Source organism: Acomys russatus, chromosome 27 (genome assembly GCF_903995435.1).
Source record: "Acomys russatus chromosome 27, mAcoRus1.1, whole genome shotgun sequence".
Taxonomy (NCBI): domain Eukaryota; kingdom Metazoa; phylum Chordata; class Mammalia; order Rodentia; family Muridae; genus Acomys; species Acomys russatus.
Window position 1 is genome coordinate 34552442 of NC_067163.1, and position 17677 is coordinate 34570118.

Consider the following 17677-nt stretch of genomic DNA (forward strand, 5'->3'; position numbering starts at 1 on the left):
AAATAACAAAGCATGCACAGCCAAAATATTACAGTCATGTAAATACATGTATTCATGAATGTTCTCTTCACTTAGAAGAAAGTTTTCCTCCTCAGGAGTTTAGCCATGTAGTAAGCCAAGGCCATGGCTTGTAGATCAGTCTGAAGTGAAGCCTTCTGTAAGCCACCTCTTGTCCAACAAGACATCTTTCTAGAAAAAAACAAACATATTGACACTAAAGACATTTTTAAGGGGACTAGAGAAATGGCTCAGGGTAAGAGTGCTTGTTATACAATCAATCACAAGGACTGGAGTTTGGATTCCAGCATCCAAGCAACCAGCCAGACATGCTACAGATGTCTAGCCTGCACTCCCAGCTCCAAGTGTTGAATTCTGGGAGGAAATCAAGAAAACTCACTTCAGAGACAGAAGCTGAAAAAATGAAAACTTTACTGTCTGAGTGCTCAGGGAGACTGTCTGTTCAGGATCTGAGCCTTGTCCCCACATTTAAAGGGAGAGATTGCAAGATGAAGGAGGCTTGGGTGAGCTTCGGGGTCATCCAGTTGTATTCTGACATTGAGGGTTAAACAAGGGAGTGTCTGTTGGAGACTGGGCCTTACCTAGGGCACTTGGCTTCAAGGCTCTGAACTCAATCCCCTTGACATATGGTCCGGAACTCAAGGTGATTAGGGGACAAAGGAGCGGGTCAGCTGCATGGAGTTAATGAGGGCTTGGCAGGCAGTTGGTTCTATAGTTTTACAACCGAGGCTCCTTGGTTAAGATAACAGCAACTTCTACATTCTTTACTGGTTTAACAGACAATTAAGAAAAAACTTGGAGGGGCAGGAGAAGGAGCTGGTCCCTGAGCTGGGACTATGAACTCAGCTTGACCCTGCTAAGAAAATGGAGGAGCAAAATGGAAGAGTTGCTTTTGAGATGGCTGGGCCCTGGTGACTGTCTCCTTATACAAGGGGTCCCATGGCCTCTCCTGACCTCCACATGCTCCCTGAGCACAGGCACATGAGTGCATGCACACACAGGCACACACAGAACCTTAGGGAAAACAAACAACAACAAAGCTTTTCATAGAAGGACCCTCCCTAAATTTCCACAGAACAAGTTTTGGTCTCTAGAAGCTGGTAACTAGTAACTATGATCAATGGTAAATCTAAGAAAACAACAAATCTACTGGACCTTAGATCAGAATGCTGATATTAAGTGCAACAAAAACCTCTATACCAGAAGAGACATCCTTGAAGGAAAAAGCCCGCTGCAGCTGGAAGGCACCTACCAACACTTCCTCTTCAAAGCCGTGTTCTCCACACTTCGGAAACCTCGTTTCTGTCTCAGCGCCGGAGCACGGGGATCACGCTCGACTTGCTCACTTGATGATTTTGTTGTGTGCATGCATTTAATCATTGTTAGAAACCTGGCACATTCTGGAAAGCCACACGACCAAGCAAGATCTTCAGCTGTTTGCCCATTCTTATTACATAAGCTGAAATCAGACAAAAATTGAGTTATTAAGTGAAAATTACTGCTTAGTAAAGGAAATTGGAGCACATATCAACACTAGGTACACAATACACAATAAAAGACACACACACACACACACAGCGCACCTTACTGACATTCCATTGCTGTATTTTTAGTCCATTCTTGTATTTCACTATTGAAATCATCTGAATGACTACAAGACTATCTGGTGTTCAATATTCACCATATTGAGTACCTAAATATAATCAATGAGAATGTCTTTAGGAAGTCTAAGCTAAAACTAGTGGAATCTGCCGTGAAGACTTCTACCACTGAATGTTCAGGATCCATTTCCAATTACTCAAGTTGGTAATTTTTGATAACTACTAAGAGAATACATTTTCAATACCTACTAAAAGAACAGCATTATTTAGCGCTTAGGTAAGCACTGTTTTTAAGATCATGTATAATTAGGCTTTAGGAGTGTGATTAATTTAATCCAAGAAAACACAAATGCCTGAAGCCACTGACTTTAATACTCACTCAATCTGGACATCACTGGCCACAAGGAGGCTAAGGCATTCCAGGCTTCCAGCTTTCGCTGCCTTGTGTAGTGGAGTTTCCCCTAAAACATCCTTTAGGACAAGACAACACGTTAGTGTCTATTCACACTCTGTGGAAGCCAGTGGGCAATCTACTACTAACTATTTGAAAAAGCCAGTGAAAACTACCTTGTACCAACTGAATTATTTTACTTCATTGTATTTTTCATAAAGTTCTCTCACTGTGCAAATACAAAGTTTCCTTTAATAAAAACATGCAGCACATCACATTCACATACGTTAAATGTAAGGGAATGGCAGCAAACTAGGGTTCCACAGAAGCCAAAGGTTTACAATTAATAACTTCTCACTTTAATGAAGATGAAAACTACTGAAGAGAGGATGGTGGGCATGTCTCCCACGTATTATATCCTGGTTGACTGAGGCTTGCACAAATAGCAAGTACTTTTAAAAGTACTGTAGATATATGCTATATACTGTGATGCCCAGTAGCCACCTATTGCTAAAGAGCATTTGAAATGTGGCTAGGCTGAATTGAGCTATGCACTAAGAGTGAAATACATACTGGATTGTGAAAGCAAAAGTAAAAAAGCATACCAATCATTGCTGATATAATTACAGACTGAAACAGTATTTTGCATTAAATTATTAAAATTAAATCTCATGGCTTGCTTTTTCTTTATTAATGTGGAGATTTAAAAAGTTTCAAGTTACCATCTTTCTGTATATATAGTTCTACTGGGAATTTTGTTTGTTTGTTTGTTTTTTGGTTTTTCAAGACAGGGTCTCTCTGTGTTAGCCTTGGCTAGCCTGGCCTTAAACTCAGCAATCCTCCTGCCTCTGCCTCCTGAGTGCTGAGAGGAAAGGCATGCGCCACCACACCCAGCTGTAAATTCTTATATGCATGTTTATACCGAGTGAAACTGCCAGCTAGGAAATGTCTGTGCAGAAACTGGGTGGAGGGGAGAGTTGTACATAAAAACAATCGGTTACCTAGTTACCTGTTGGTTGAGGTCAGCGCCTGTCTGCAGCTGCCAGAGAAGAAAGCAAGCAAGGCCGCCACCTGCAGCCAGGTGAACAGGCGACTGCTCACGGGAATCCGGGGGTGCATTGACTGATGCTCCTGTCTCCAACAAATTCTTGAGGCCATCCTCCTGCAGGAAGAGGACAAATTGTCACTGCCCTGTCCTGCTTGAGCCCTCTCTGAGCTGAAAATCCACGCACACACCCGCCACGAAAAAAGAAAACAAAAACCTAGCAACGTTTGACTCGGTAACCCAGCAGTGGTAAGTCATTGTCACTCTTGTGGGAGCTCCCAAGATGGACCTCCGGGAGATTTAGCCTGCAGGGCTGACTTCAAGGAGCCGGACTCTCACCTCCAGGTTGCAATTAAGCAACAGCATCGTCCACCTAAATCAGATGACGAGTCCCCAGGAGTGCAGAGAGGCGACACTGGCTGCACACTGGCAGGTAAGAGTGCACGGGGTTGCCCCTGTACCGAAGAATTTAAAGCGCCCTGGGACCTGCAGGGAGGCTCCTCCCTCCCCGCCGCTCCCTAGCCTTGGAGCATCCCATCGGCTTATTTCTCAACGGCGCGATTTCCCCAGCCCTGCGGCGGCCTCACGTACCCAAACAGAAACACGTGCAACCCGAAACCCAGGACGAAGGGGGAGGAGGGGGAGGTGACCCTGCTGCGTGGGCCCGACAGATGATTGGCCAGTTCGAACCCTGGGCCCGCCCTCTTTGGAGAGAGGGCCTGGCGGCGCCGGCGCGCATGCGCGATGGCGGCGGTGGGCGGGGAGGGTGGAAGTCCTCGCGGGTGCTCTTAGGCGGCGGCCATAATGCGTGCTGAATTAGGCACGTACGGCCGGGTGGAGTCAAGCCCTTTTATCCCTCTGGAGAAGCGGAAATCGCCTGTGCAGGGTTTTGTGCAAGAACGCACGTAGCCCGGAAAAGACGGAAACAGAAGTAACCCACCCCCTCCACCCCCTCCACCCCCTCCTGAGCCGCCAGCTTCCGGCCTCGTGTCCTGCACCGCCATGTACCTCAGGATGCTTAGGAAGGGGACTCCACTGCGGGATTGCTGGGGGGGTTCTTCCAAACAGTGAACTATCAGCCAGTGCTGATAGGTCCTATGAGAGCAGGGTGGCAATTGTGAAATAGCCACCCATTGTCACGTGATCCTTCATAGAAGACTTGAAAACACTCCTAGTCCTGGAAACAGTAAATATAGGGAGTTTGCCAGGTCTGGGATGGCCTTTTGTTACTAGGACTACAGAAAGGGAAAAACAAGAGATTGCAAATGAAGAAAGCAGCCACATACTACTTAGGCCAGGTAATGGTTAACATTAGTAATGTGTTGACAGCATGAGCCTCTGAGCTATTACGTGAGAAGGCCTCCACTAAAACCCGGAACTCAGGTTAAAGCATTAGAAAAGCCCGATCAAAAGGACACACTTCACAAGATACTTGGCCCATACTACTCAAAGCTGTCGAGTTTGTGATAAATCAGGAAAGTCTGAGAAACAGACTGGAGGAAACATAATAGTTTAGGATGAGGTTTTAAAACAGAAAAATGGCATTCCTTGTAAAATTCGTGCCAACCTAATAGCTATAAAGTTCGAATTCCTGGTAATGTACCAATGTTAACTCCTGATTGCGATCAAGGTAATGTTAACAAAACGGGAAATATATAGGTAAGAGACTATTGTTTTCTGGTAAACCTCAAAAGTATAATTTATTTGAAAGAGAAGATGGCATAGTTTCTTCTTGTAAATCCTAGCTATTAAGGAAGTTTTACTGAAATTTTTGGTTTCCCATTTTAATAAGTATACTTTCTCAATATAACAATATATCTGAACCAGGTTTATCACAATTAGCTACAGCTCTCCAAACTAACCACAAAGTTCTCAACCATTTTGTTTCACTAACTAATAGATTTCTTTGATAAGACAGACTGCCCATTGTGGTGGTCACTTGCTGGTCTGAGGCTGTTCTCTAGAACAGGGCTTCTTAAAACGTTTTCCACTTATGGCCCTTCTTTGCTTGAGAAAATTGTATAGGTGTATAAAACAGGTATGAATCAAACCTTTTTTTGATAATCCTAAATTAATTTTAACACAATTCTTTCATATGTGTATAATTTTATAAGGTTGTAATGAAACTTGCATGCTAATAAAATGTATGTTTCCACGTAGAGAAATACGCTAATATTTGACATTACAGAACATAGAACATTTTCCAGAATAGGTGCAACTAAATCAACTGTAAAAAATGGATCAGGAGAGAATATCTCAATTGGTAAAGTACTTGCTGACCTATAAAGGACCTGAATTCAGTCTCCAGCTCCCACATTAAAAACAAAACAAACGAGTATAGCTACCTGCACCAATTCCAAAGCTATAGGCGTGAACAAGGGAGAATGCCTGAGACTTGCAAACTGACCCTGGCTAAAAAAAAAAAAAAAAAACAAATAAAGGCTCTTTGAGAACCTGGCCATCTAGGAAAATGACAGTGGCATGTTCTATCTTAGGGCTATGGCTTTCCCATCTATGAATTTTCGACCAGGATTACAGTACCAAGTATGGTATTCTCTCCTGAGGAGCAGGCTTCAAACCCAATCAGAAAGCATCCTGTTACCCCATAACAGTCGTATCACTATTGCACTAATGGGCACATCTTGCTTGACAGGTGGGTATTGTAGCATGTGGAGTCCAGCACTGGACAGGAGTAATGATGTCTTTTCTCCCCCAACAGAACAGGAGTTCTGTGAAATGCTGACTTCTGGACATGGTATGGTTCTCACACTCATGGGCTCGCATCTGCTATGGTTAGCTGCACTAGATCAAGCCAACCAAAATTCCAATATAAATTGGAAAACGAGGAAGTTCTCTCCAGGCCCCACTCCTTGTTGAGGAGCTACTAACAGTTTATAACTACCAGGAGGGGATTTTTTTTTTTTTTTTTTTTGACGGTGTGGCCCCTAATTTGGTTGATTCAGTGGACGGGCCCATCACATCCATGCATTCATAGGCAACACTAATTGGATTTAGTGGAGTATTTAGAAGAAAAAGAATATGACATGACATTGGGAGGGGGACATGTTAGAGGATTATGGGCGAGTTGAATATTATCCTTGAATACATATATGAAATTCTCAAGAATAAAGAAAAAGATAATAAGATGGACAGAATTGAGAATTGAAGACACTCAAAGCTGGTCTCTGGCCTACACACACACACACACACACACACACACACACACACACACACACACTGTCTTGGTTTTTTTTCTACTTCTGTGAAGCAACAACATGACCAAAGCAACTTATAGAAGAAAATGCTTATTGGGGTATTATAGTTTCAGAGGGTTACAATCTGTGGCCAACATGGCAGGAAGCAGATAGGCACGGCTCTGGAGCAGTAGGTGTGAGCATATATTTGTTATTCACAAGAGAGAGACACACTGGGAATGCAGTGGGACTTCTCAAAGTTTTAAAACCCAACCCCAGTGACATACTCCCTCCAACAAAGTTCCACCAAATAGTACCACCAAATATATGAGCCTATGGGGGCATCCTCATTAACACATGCACATATGTACACTTGCAACCACCCTCATGACATGTACACACAAATAAACAAATGATAGGGGAAAATAATTCTACACTTTCTCATGGGCACTTCTTTGAAAGCAACAGAATCATGCATCAGCCCATGACACTTATAAACTCTCACAGCTCACCACTGCCCATAAACTGCTTCAGCATACATGAAAAGAGTAGGATATAATCACATTTTATGTGTTGAAAGTTAAAATGTAGCTGGTATGCTTATGTATTATTTGATTAATCCTTATTTAATTGACTGTCAGTCCTATTAATATATCAGAGGGCATTTCCTGCAATTATAACATATCCTGTTTCTTTCATCTAAACATAACAAGTCATCGAGGTGGCTCAGTGGGTAAAGGTGCTTACTACCAAGCCTGCGAACCTGAGCTCAAACCTTGGGATCTACATGGTAGAAGGAGAGAGACTGCTTTAGCAACTTGTCCTCTGCCCTCCAAAAACATATGCGCGCACACACACACACACACACACACACACACACACACACACTAACTGTGAACTAACTGTGAAAATTTTTAAATAAGATGCTAATATATTTTAAATATTTAACATAACTTGAAACAGTTTCTTATTAAAAATCCAGTATTTTGAAATATTAACATCCTCTTCAAATTAACTTTTGGGTCTAGGAGAAAAATATAGTATTGATCTTACCAGTCAAATAACAGTTAAACGAAATGAATAACAGTGCAGTGAGTGGTATAAAGATAAGTTCTGCTCAAAGTGTTACTAAGTACATTGTCTAGGCACTTTAAATAATATACATTTTTAAAGTAAGCAATCGAATTTCCACCCTTAACATAATTTCAAAAGTTGTCTAATAAATCTGAGTTTGGTTTGTTTGTTGTTGGTTTTTTGTTTGTTTGTTTGTTTGTTTGTTTTTGGATAGCGTCTCTATATAGTTAGATCACCCAAGATCTCCTGCCTTTGCCTTCTGAATGTTGAAAGTACAAGAGAACCTAAAGGCCTAGCAATAAATCATTTTACTCATTAAATTATCTTCTGCAGGTATAATTGACAATGTATATTTCTGAGAAACTTAGGCTTTTGAAAAAAAATTCATTGCAATTATGCACAGAAATTACCTATATCTAGCCATTTTTAGACCTTGATGAAATTCTGCCTCTAACTCAAAGGAACTGGAAAGTAGAGCATTCTTTTAAAAAAAAATCACCTAAGTATTTAGAATTTCTAAGGTTATGTTTTATTACAGAGGTAGTCACAGCATTACACGCTGGCCACTGTCATCTGTTTAGAGATGTGTAGGTAGACTAGAATCTTAGCTCGTTACTGCCTAACACTGCAGCCGTCCTGAAATTTTACTGTACACAGAGACAGGCAGAAAGAAGGCAGAAAACAGAATTGTTTTTGTAAGGAGGTGCAATTTTTAAAATATTGGTAGGTTTTTCTGTCTTGTATTTGTTCCTGTATTCTTCGTTCGATCTTATGCGTGCATTTTCTTTTTCTTGGAGCTACTAAGAATTAAATTTTAACAGGAGAAGTACAGAGAAAGGAGGAGTTCTTATTTAACTTTTTTACTTTAACTTATTTAACTTGTGATGTGGAAAAATAATATCACAATATGACAAGATATGTTGGAAGGAATTTTTTTTAACTCCTTTAGAGTTTCTGCATTCCACTGTTAACCATTCTGGTTGTGATACCCAGGTGAGAGGTGATGGGCAGGAATTTTACATACTTAAGGTCCATGCTAACTGAACTTTTGTCTACTAAAATCCAGAACAGGAAGGTAGACTGGGTAGGTATAGAAGTAATGGGGCCGGGGGGGGGGGGGGCAGGGGGGGGGTGGGGGGGGAGGAGAGAGAGAGGGAAAGGAAGGGAGGGCGAGAAAAAAGGAGGGAGCAATGATGGAAGGGAGGGGGAATGGCCAGCAATAACATACACTTAAGGTAAGATCCAAAGTGACCTAGACAATCCACCTTTAAAACGCTCTCAACCCTTCCACCAGCTGAGAAGCATAGCTCAGGAGAGAACATTTTAGATTGAAACTGGAACCGTGAGAATAGCAGCTCTCCTTCTCTCCGCTTTCCCTGATTTCAACTAAAAATACTTCCTTTTCCTCTCTGTCTTGCTGTAAAACTGGTATCCGTGACTTCTCTGAGAAAGACTCACCTTCCCCAGAAAACTAAAGACAACTAGAATGGCCAGTCACCTGTCAATCATCTCAGGACCTGGGGCAAGGACAAGCAACCTTGTGGGTCTCACATGATTGTTTTCTAGATGGTTGAATTTCCTCACTTGATGTGTTTTTCATAGTCACTAAGACATCAGATCAATTTAAATTTTTGCTGCTTCAGATTTTTGTCACTTTTTTATAATTGTTCCTATTGTTAACTGCTGCTACACTTGGAGGGCGAGGAGCAATTTTCTATATAAAAATTTTATTCATGTATTTACTACATGATCTCTAAAAGTAAATCATCTCTCCAGTGCATATTCATAACAATAGTATGAACTTTCCTATATATTCTATATATAGCCACTAAATTTTATGCATATCTGTTTACCGTTGGGTGTTGAAGGAAATCCACCCAAGAAAGGAGCTGATAACAGCTCAGTGGCAGAGCCTAATATGTGAGGCTCTAGGTTTAATCCCCAATGTAAAAGGGCAGAAATAAGGGGGCTAAAAATAGCAAAATTCCCCATGGTGCAGACAGACCCAGACTGCTTTAAGCCTGACTCAGTGCTTTGTGCTGCCTCGTACATACAACTAGAGCCCAAATGGAAGTAGCTACCATTGGTGCCTCACCTCGCATAGCTAGACCTGCGAGGAAACACTTCCTCCAAATAATGAGCTGTTTCCTTGAACTCTGTTCGCATATGACCCTACTCAAATGGCTCTGGAGGCTTTAAGTGACACAATTCTGTATGTAAGGATTCACCCACTGTCTTTCTGTCTACAGTTTCTATTATAACTTTCCTATCAATTTTGGTCTGGGAAAGACTTTTGCATCCACACCTTGGGCTTATTGTAAGGGGAGGGGAGGGAAAGGGAAGGGGAGGGAAGGGAGCGGAAGGGAAGGGAAGGGAAGGAAAGGGAAGAGACTCACTGCCTGTTTCAATATTGTCTTGAGATTGCAGTGGCAATGGTTTTCTCTAATTTTCTCTCATATGTGAATAGATTGCGTTTTCAGTTAATATAGGACTGTTCCTGGCTTGTCTCATGGATACTGGCAGAAGTCCAGACTCCTGGGTCAGAGACAGCTGACTGTGTTGCTCACTGTAAATGCAGTAGTCAGGGTTGTCAGCATATTTGAGCCAGCTCTGCAGCCTACCCTGTTCCCTGGTTGTCACAGGGGTGATTCAGAAGGCACAACCCCTTTGGATGGTGATAAACCCAGAAGACTGCACTATGCGAGGAAGCACACTAAGCTAGAGCGATGCAATGCCTGTTAGGGAAGCAAGCCTGCCCTTTGTCCTTTAAGGTTACTAATTAAAAACCCTTGCTCAAGGAAGACAGAGCCTTGCATTCTTCATACATTCAGCAAGAACATGCAGGGGCGCCCCACATGGGTTGCCTCTTTTAATAATGCAATGATCTAAGTGGTTTGTCTGCCAGACTCATGGCTAAGGACAAATCTATGAAAAAAGGTGGTGTTAGCTATTGTCAGCATTCTGAGCAGCTGATTTTAGAAGCATAGACTTTGTGGGCATTCATTGATAACATATACTTTGAAAAGAACCTGTGAGTTTATTTTATTTATTTATTTATTTACTTACTTACTTACTTACTTACTTACTTATTATGTGCTTATGCACAAGCAAAGAAGCCATAATGAAGAGCACAGGGACGGGTAAAGAGGACCTGAGGAAGGTCCTCTTTAAAAGTACTAAGTTTGAATTGCCCTCTTCTAGCAGTCCTGCCTGCTAGAAATCAGAGAGCCGTTTTGACCCATAAGAAATTAGCCTTGTTAGAGACAGCCTCGTGACTGTAGGGACCATGAGCAGGTCTTTGGGCGGGGGGTGGGGGTGGGGGGGATTTATAGGTATTATTTTTTTTTCTCCAAGTATCTTGTCACAACACCGATTGAAGCTAACAACACTTGTTGCCACTTTACCCAAAAGCAGTGTTTTCACTCTGCCCCTTCTTGATGGCTCAGTGGGTCACCAGCAAAAAGGCCCACTGAGTGTTTTAAAAGGGGGACATTTGTAGGTATTATAAGAACATTAGGAGAGTTAGATTAAAGTCAAAAAGTAAGGAAGACGGCTGCTATGAGCAGCATGGGGCAGGGGACCAAGCTTTCATAGAAAATCCCCAAACTGAGGTGGTGGGCTGCCTTCCTCCTTATCTTCAGAGAGTGGGCCTTGCTTTTCTCCTCCAAGATACACTTGTGTTCACAGAATGGGTTGTCAGGTCTCTGTGTGCAGGGTAGAGAGGATGTGACACTGATTTCTACAGACTGTAGGGCCAGTCTCTCAGAACGACCACCTCCTTAAAGTGAAAGGCTCACACTTACTCCTAACACGTCGTAAAAGTTATATTTGCTTGACTTTCTCCTTAAAAGATAAAACAAAATTAATGCATGGGTGGGTAGGGTACCTTTGAGATGAGGTAACCCACCTCCCCTGCTCTGAGAGGGCTCTCATGTATTCAATGGAGCTCGAAATGCTCTCCATTTCATCAAGTCTTTCAGGAATCTGCACTTACAAAACATCTCAAAAAACCTAAATATGACATTTAGTAGGGCCTCAACAAATCCTCCTTTCCTGTTTTTCAGACCCTCTGAAATACTTCTTTTTAAGCCACTAAAACAACAGAAATCATGTGCAGTCTTATAGCCAGAGAAGACAATGTGAGCTTAAATGAGGTAAGGTGTTGTTTATATTTGGTTTTATTTATGATGCCCTGTCTTGAATTTTCCAAGGTTTCTCAACCTGTGGCTCTCACCCCCCTTGGGGGTCACTTATCAAACAGCCTGTATATCAGATATTTATATTACGATTCGTAACAGTACCAAAACTAGAGTTACAAAATAGCAATGAAATCTTTTCTTTTCTTTTTTCTTTTTTCTTTTTTTTTTAATGTTAGGTCACTACAACATGAAGAACTGTATTAAAGGGTCACAGCATTACGAAGGTTGAGAACAACTGCTCTAAACCTTTTTTAATGTCCTCAGTGAAATAAAAACCATTCAGGCTGGAGAGATGGCTCAGATGGCACTGACTGCTCTTCTAGAAGTCCTGAGTCCAATTCCCAGCAACCACATGGTAGCTCACAACCATCTATAATGTGATCTAATGCCCTCTTCGCAGGCAGAGCACTACACATTAGAAAAACAAACGACTTCTCATGCAGTTTGTGAATGGTGCTCGACAGTGTGCTGTCATCCTATTTGCATTGTTTTCTTCTATATATCTTATATGTATTGCTTCGCTCATTAGGAATTTTACATTCTTTAGTGGAAACTTAGATTTTTAAATGCACATAATCCAATTACTTTATTTTTTAAAGATTTCCTTTTATGTGTATGTGTGTCTGCATGCATGTATGTCACTTGTGTGCGGGTGCCAGCAGAGGCCAGAAGAGTGTGGTCACCCCCTAGAGTTGGAGCTACGGGTGATTGTGACCCACTCAAGGTGGCTTATACGAACCAAACTCAGATTCTTTGGAAACACTTTGCTTTTTTTTAATTACTTACTTTTTTATTTTATGTGTATGAGTGCTTGCCTGCATGTATGTATGTGCGCCATCTGTGTGTCTAGTGCCTGAATGAACCAGAAAAGAGCATCCAGTCCCCTGGAACTAGGGTTGCAGACGGTTGTGAGATGCCATATGGTTGTCTAGGAACTAAGCCATGGTGTTTTTAACTGCTGAACCATCTCTTCAACCCCGTAACCGTTAACTTTGTTCGTGGACAGGGTCTCACTCTGTAGACCAGGCTATCCTTGAACTAACAGAGATCCGAGGGCCTCAGCCTCCTGAATGCTGGCATTAAAGACATTTAGCCACTGGGCTGAGCCCATTAACTTTGTATAACAAGGAAAGGATGCTTTAACATCGCTTTATTTCAAACTACAGATAAAGAAACTAGCTCTTAATTAACTCCCCCCAACACAGACATTTCAGTGACTTTTTCTTTTTCTAACTTAGAAAACCATTTCTCTCTCTTTTTTTTTTTTTTTTGAGTCTCCTCTAACGAAGCAGCTTATTGCCTAAAACAGTACCCTGTACTTATGTAAACACAACTTTCCAATCACACAAAGTTTCTCTTGAGAACTTCTGTAGACCACCAATCAGAGACCGTGCCTGGGAGCTGGCTCCTGATTGGTGGAAGCAAGTTGAAGCAATAGAATGTCTAAGAGCCAAGAATAAAAACAGAAAGAAAGAAAAAAAGCATAGCAACAACAGAGTTTGCTGTCCCCACTACCCTCAGCCTAGGCCAACCTGGACTCCTTCATCCCAAATGAGGTGGCCCCTACATTTTATATGAAGGCTCTGATTTACCAAACAGCGGTGATCCATCTGGTAACATGGCAATCCGATACAGACCGGAAAAGAAAACTGAGCAGCACAGCTAAAATACAGTGTATTCCCAGGTAAAACAGACAAGTACTTTCCTCCGAAATGGATTGTTCATTCCGTTAAAGATCAACAGAAAGTCCCCCAGGTGACAGCAACCTTGTCTGTGAGCAGTGTCATTTGTTGCCGCTGAGTTGCAGCTCTTGTGAAGGAATGACTGGGCTCCAGTGTGAACCCACAGCCAGACCCGAACTGTTGCTACCTCCGGGTCCGGTGGCCAGGCAACGTGTGGCAGACGCTTTTATGATGGGTTCCAACTAGGAGTGAGGTCTCCCTTTTTGTGCGTTTTCTGGAAGAAATTGTAATCACAGTATGTGTTCTCTTTCGTTTACAGGATCCACATTGTGGAAACAGGATGAAACTGACCAGTGAGAAGTTGCCCCAGAACCCTTTCTCTCTGTCTCAGTATGCTGCTAAACAACAAAAATTCTTCCAATGGAAGATGGAAAAGCCGGGTATAAATCTGAATATTTAATCTTTGCTCGGAAAATGTCTTGACTCAAATTCCATGTATGTTAAAATAGACAAGGAAACACACACACACACACACACCCACCGTCGGTTTCCGGGAGGTAGTTAATGTTATACTCCTTTGTGGCTTTGCTGGAGTTTAGTAACCTTCTTACTCAGACAGCACACTGACCCTGGGAGAGTGGAGCAATTCGAGCCTGATTATGATTTCCACCCTTAGGATTTAAAGATAGGCTTCTAAAACAGGGAAGCCAGATGTTGCTTCCCTCGGAGTGCCATGCTGTGGATATTTAAGACTATTTTTATATATGCTTTCAAAACTAAACTGGAGGTGGTCAGCTGGTTTGATTAGTAGTTCTACGTATGGCTCAAGCTAAGAGTTTAGCTCACCCACAAGACAGCTTTGCCCAATGTGTGCAGAGACTGCATTCAAGTGCTTACCTGGGCCTGAACAGTAGTCCCAAACTCAATACACACTTCTCGATTGTGCTGGTGTGTTATGTGCTGCGATCATGATTCTAGTTAGGATAGTGTGTGTGTGTGTGTGTGTGTGTGTGTGAGAGAGAGAGAGAGAGAGAGAGAGAGAGAGAGAGAGAGAGAGAGAGAGAGAGAGAGAGAGAAAAGGAGGGAGGGAGAGAGAGAGGTTTTAGAAAGCAGAAGTTGGAAAGAAACCAATATTAACAGCATCTAATGAATTCTATGTTACATACGGTTTCAGGAGAGAACGTACACACTATATAGTTAACACCATTTTTACCCTTTTGAATCTCAGATTATTACTGCCATGCTAATTTGGTGGATACAGCATTGCAGTTCCTGAAAGAGAGAATAAGGAGAGGGGATGCTATGGCGTATTTTCTAAGAGGTCAACTCTATTTTGAAGAGGTACCATTTTTGGTCTTTTTTTTTTTTTTTAAATCCTTGTATTGTTAGAACTTGATTGTTGGGGTTCTTGCCGTAGTAGTGGAGCAATTGCACAGCATAGACAAGACCGTGGGTTCCACTCCCAACATCACACACAATAAGCAGAAATAGAAGATGGTCACAGAAAACTTGCAACTTTCCTACATGGTTATGCCAGAGAAACTCTGAAATAGTTGCAGCCTTCGGTATGGCACACAGACACAAGGTGGAGGAGAGAGCTGAACTTTCACAACAGTTATTCTAAAGGGGTCATTTTGAGTAATCCGTTTTCACATGTTAAGCGGAAAACATGTTATATGATCTTATTCATATGATGTACTGTCATTCGTAAGCGATTTACATATCAACAGTAATTGAAGTCCCTGATTATCTGGTGTGAAAAGTAGCTTTTCATCTATCCTGTACAGCATGAGGAGACCGCTTCCTTATTTACACACATTATGGTGGTGCAGCTTGGTAACCGGTGGACGCAAGAAGACTTCTGTGTGCTAGTATGGTGGCTCCAGTGATAGAGCTGCAATTACTTGTCAGACTCCAAAGGAGCAACCCCAATCTCTCAGGAGCCTGTCAGTACCCCTAAGTTATTAGTCATAGGTTCTATTCTCTCTAACCTTTTGATATTGGTACCCTCACTTCCTCTACAAATAAATATCTTCTGAAGCCTCCGTGGCTTGTAGAGCCTCTCTGAGATGGCACAGCCTGATCGATGGCTTAAGACACTGTCTTCTCGGTTGGAGCCGTCAGTTCCAGCATGTTATTCGTTAACTGTGTATCCATTAGGTGCTTCAGTTTGGGGTTACTTTAAACACATAATAAAACGGAATCTTCCCTGGGCCTTTCAGGGCTGGTATGAAGAAGCCTTGGCGCAGTTTGAAGAGATCCAGGAGAAGGACCACCAGGCAGTCTATCAGCTAGGAGTGATGTACTATGACGGGTTAGGGACCGCCGCACATGCCGTAAGTCAGTGCTTTGTCCGTAGTGTTAAAGGTTTCACTGCCGATGGATTATCGGATACAATCAAACTGTGCTTTTTAAATCTCTGCTTTTACACCTTAATATCTAATTTTCTGATATTTTAATGACTGTTAACATCACTGTACACATACAGAAAAGATGGAGTTAATTTCTTTTGGTCCCTTCCCATTTTGTCCGCACCCCACCCCACCCCACTCCCATCCCCATCAGCACCAAACCTAAGCCTTGTCCCAGGACTAGATTCAACTCTCAGAAACATGAGCCTCTATATATTTGAACTTGAGTGAACACTCCCAAACTATCACAGAAAGGCTCAGTTTTTCCTTTGAATTTCTTCTCCTCCATATGTACAAGGAGTGATCCTCAGGAAAGGCTGCCATATTGAAGGGGCCACTATAGTTCTGTTCACATGGTGGGCAAGTCTAGTGAAATAAACACCCAGTGTCACGTAGGACCAGTTCATCTCTCCTGGAAAACACAGTCCGGGAAAGAGCAAGTGCTCAGTTTCTCCTTCTGAGCATGGTTCTCCTTATTCACAGCACGCCCTTCCGTACGTTTCCTGACAAGACTATAGCTATCCCGTCAACTCTCACATTAGGCATTTTGCATTAAATTTACATTTAAGGAATTTTTAAACAGGGCAAAAATAGTACAAATGTCCATAGTTTTAAATTTTGAAAGGCCAAAGTTGGAAGTAAGCACTAGGTATGGGGAAAGCTTTTGATAATCCTGCCTGACCAATTACATTGTCAGTTTGCCATAGAATTTCTCAGTTGTACAATGTGAGCCTTTAAGAGCAATTTGTGAGCTTCTATAATTCACCACAAAAAAAAAATGTTTCTTGTTATCATTAGCTCTCACCGTGCTGTTGAAAATATTTCTCTTTTTTAAAAAAGAGGTTCCAAAACTATACAAATGCGGATAGAGTGTAGAAAATAAAAATTGAATCACTTCAAATTCTACCATCAAATGTGAATCCTTATTATTGTTACACCATTATGATACAGGGACTAATATGATGACATAGAATATGTTTATTGACAAAGGACTCCCAAAATTCTGTTTTGTTTTGAGATAGGATTTCTCTATGTAGCCTTGGCTGTCCTAGATCAGGCTGGCTTGAGATCCACCTGCCTCTGTCTCCCAAGTTCTGGGATTAAAGGCATATGCTATCATGACAAACTCAAAATTCTTAGGTTAAAAAAATTGATATGGGTCAGCAAAATGCCTAAGTGGGTAAAGGTGCTTGCTGAACAAGACAGACAGCCTGTGTTCAATCCCTGGGCGTCATGGTAAAGAAGAGAACTAAATCACAAAAGTTGCTCTTTGCCTCCATCTATACATGCACCATGGCATGTGTGTGCCCACACTAAATTTTTAATTTAAAAATATTAAAAATTAAAAGCATTAAAATGGAAGTGATGGTAAAGTCCTATGTTAAAGTTTTCTGTGTATTTTATAAGCAATCTATTAATAACAAAATATATGACAAAACATATCTTGGTTATATACATTATGCAACTTTGCATAAGGGTCCTGAGCATCCTTGACTTTTGTACTCATGAAGATTTTGAAACTAATCACTAAGGATGACGAAGAATAACTGTGTATGTGAGCTACAAGTGTATGCACGTCTATGCACATACATATAAACAGTAACACTTACATATATACTTATATACATAACACTTTCAAAAATCATACAATACATACCAATTTGTAATATTTTGCTGTAATAATTTTGCATGCCCCTTCCTTGCTAGTGAACATAATCTATATCATTACCTTCACTATAATCAGTTGCTCATCAATAATAATTTAAAACATATGTGTTATCTTGTTGAAGATAAAGGGTAAATAAACTGAATTTTGGAGATCATTATTACAGTGTTGACTTTCTCATTCCAATTGCTCCAGGAGGAAGGGCTAGAGTGGGTAAGAGCATGTACTGCACCTGATAGAGAACCCAGGTTCAGTTACCAGACAGACAGACACACACACACACACACACACACACACACACACACACACAGAGTTTAAAATAATTTTAAAAAGATAAACAAACTGGGGCTGGAGAGATGGCTCAGTGGTTAAGTGCACTGGTTGCTCTTCCAGAGG

General features: G+C 41.6%; 2 protein-coding genes and 1 non-coding gene across 4 annotated transcripts in view; 1 reads left to right on the plus strand and 2 right to left on the minus strand.

Moving 5' to 3' along the window:
- Positions 1 to 44: 44 nt before the first annotated feature.
- Positions 45 to 3648, minus strand: Ankrd37 (ankyrin repeat domain 37). 2 transcript variants are annotated; one of them, XM_051169721.1, is made up of 5 exons: positions 3395 to 3644; positions 3020 to 3172; positions 1999 to 2090; positions 1271 to 1477; positions 45 to 189 (listed from the first exon to the last, which is right to left on the minus strand). In XM_051169721.1, coding segments are annotated over exons 1-5 (480 nt in total). In that variant the 5' UTR covers positions 3422 to 3644; the 3' UTR covers positions 45 to 188. The 2 variants fall into 2 exon arrangements, with proteins under 2 accessions (XP_051025678.1, XP_051025679.1); XM_051169722.1 differs by lacking the exon at positions 1271 to 1477 and having other exon boundaries at positions 54 to 189; positions 3395 to 3648.
- Lrp2bp (LRP2 binding protein) overlaps positions 3241 to 17677 on the plus strand; it is a 26996-nt gene continuing 12559 nt past the window's right edge. Inside the window, exons 1-5 of the mRNA XM_051169726.1 lie at positions 3241 to 3488; positions 11388 to 11477; positions 13524 to 13644; positions 14433 to 14545; positions 15427 to 15540. Of these exons, the coding sequence (XP_051025683.1) occupies positions 11433 to 11477; positions 13524 to 13644; positions 14433 to 14545; positions 15427 to 15540 (393 nt within the window). The 5' untranslated portion in view covers positions 3241 to 3488; positions 11388 to 11432. The remainder of the gene's footprint in view (positions 3489 to 11387; positions 11478 to 13523; positions 13645 to 14432; positions 14546 to 15426; positions 15541 to 17677) is intronic.
- LOC127210403 (small nucleolar RNA SNORA21) lies at positions 10680 to 10812 on the minus strand. Its single transcript, XR_007833311.1, has one exon. It is a non-coding gene; the product is annotated as a small nucleolar RNA SNORA21 (small nucleolar RNA).

Bases quoted from the DNA above. Each gene is read 5' to 3' on its own strand.
- Ankrd37 (XM_051169721.1), bottom strand. From the start codon at position 3,421: ATGCTGTTGCTTAATTGCAACCTGGAG. The intron at 3,173-3,394 runs GTGAGAGTCCGG...CTCTTCCTGCAG, and splicing joins TGCTTAATTGCAACCTGGAG to GAGGATGGCCTCAAGAATTT. The intron at 1,478-1,998 runs GTGAGTATTAAA...GTCTGATTTCAG, and splicing joins GCCAGTGATGTCCAGATTGA to CTTATGTAATAAGAATGGGC.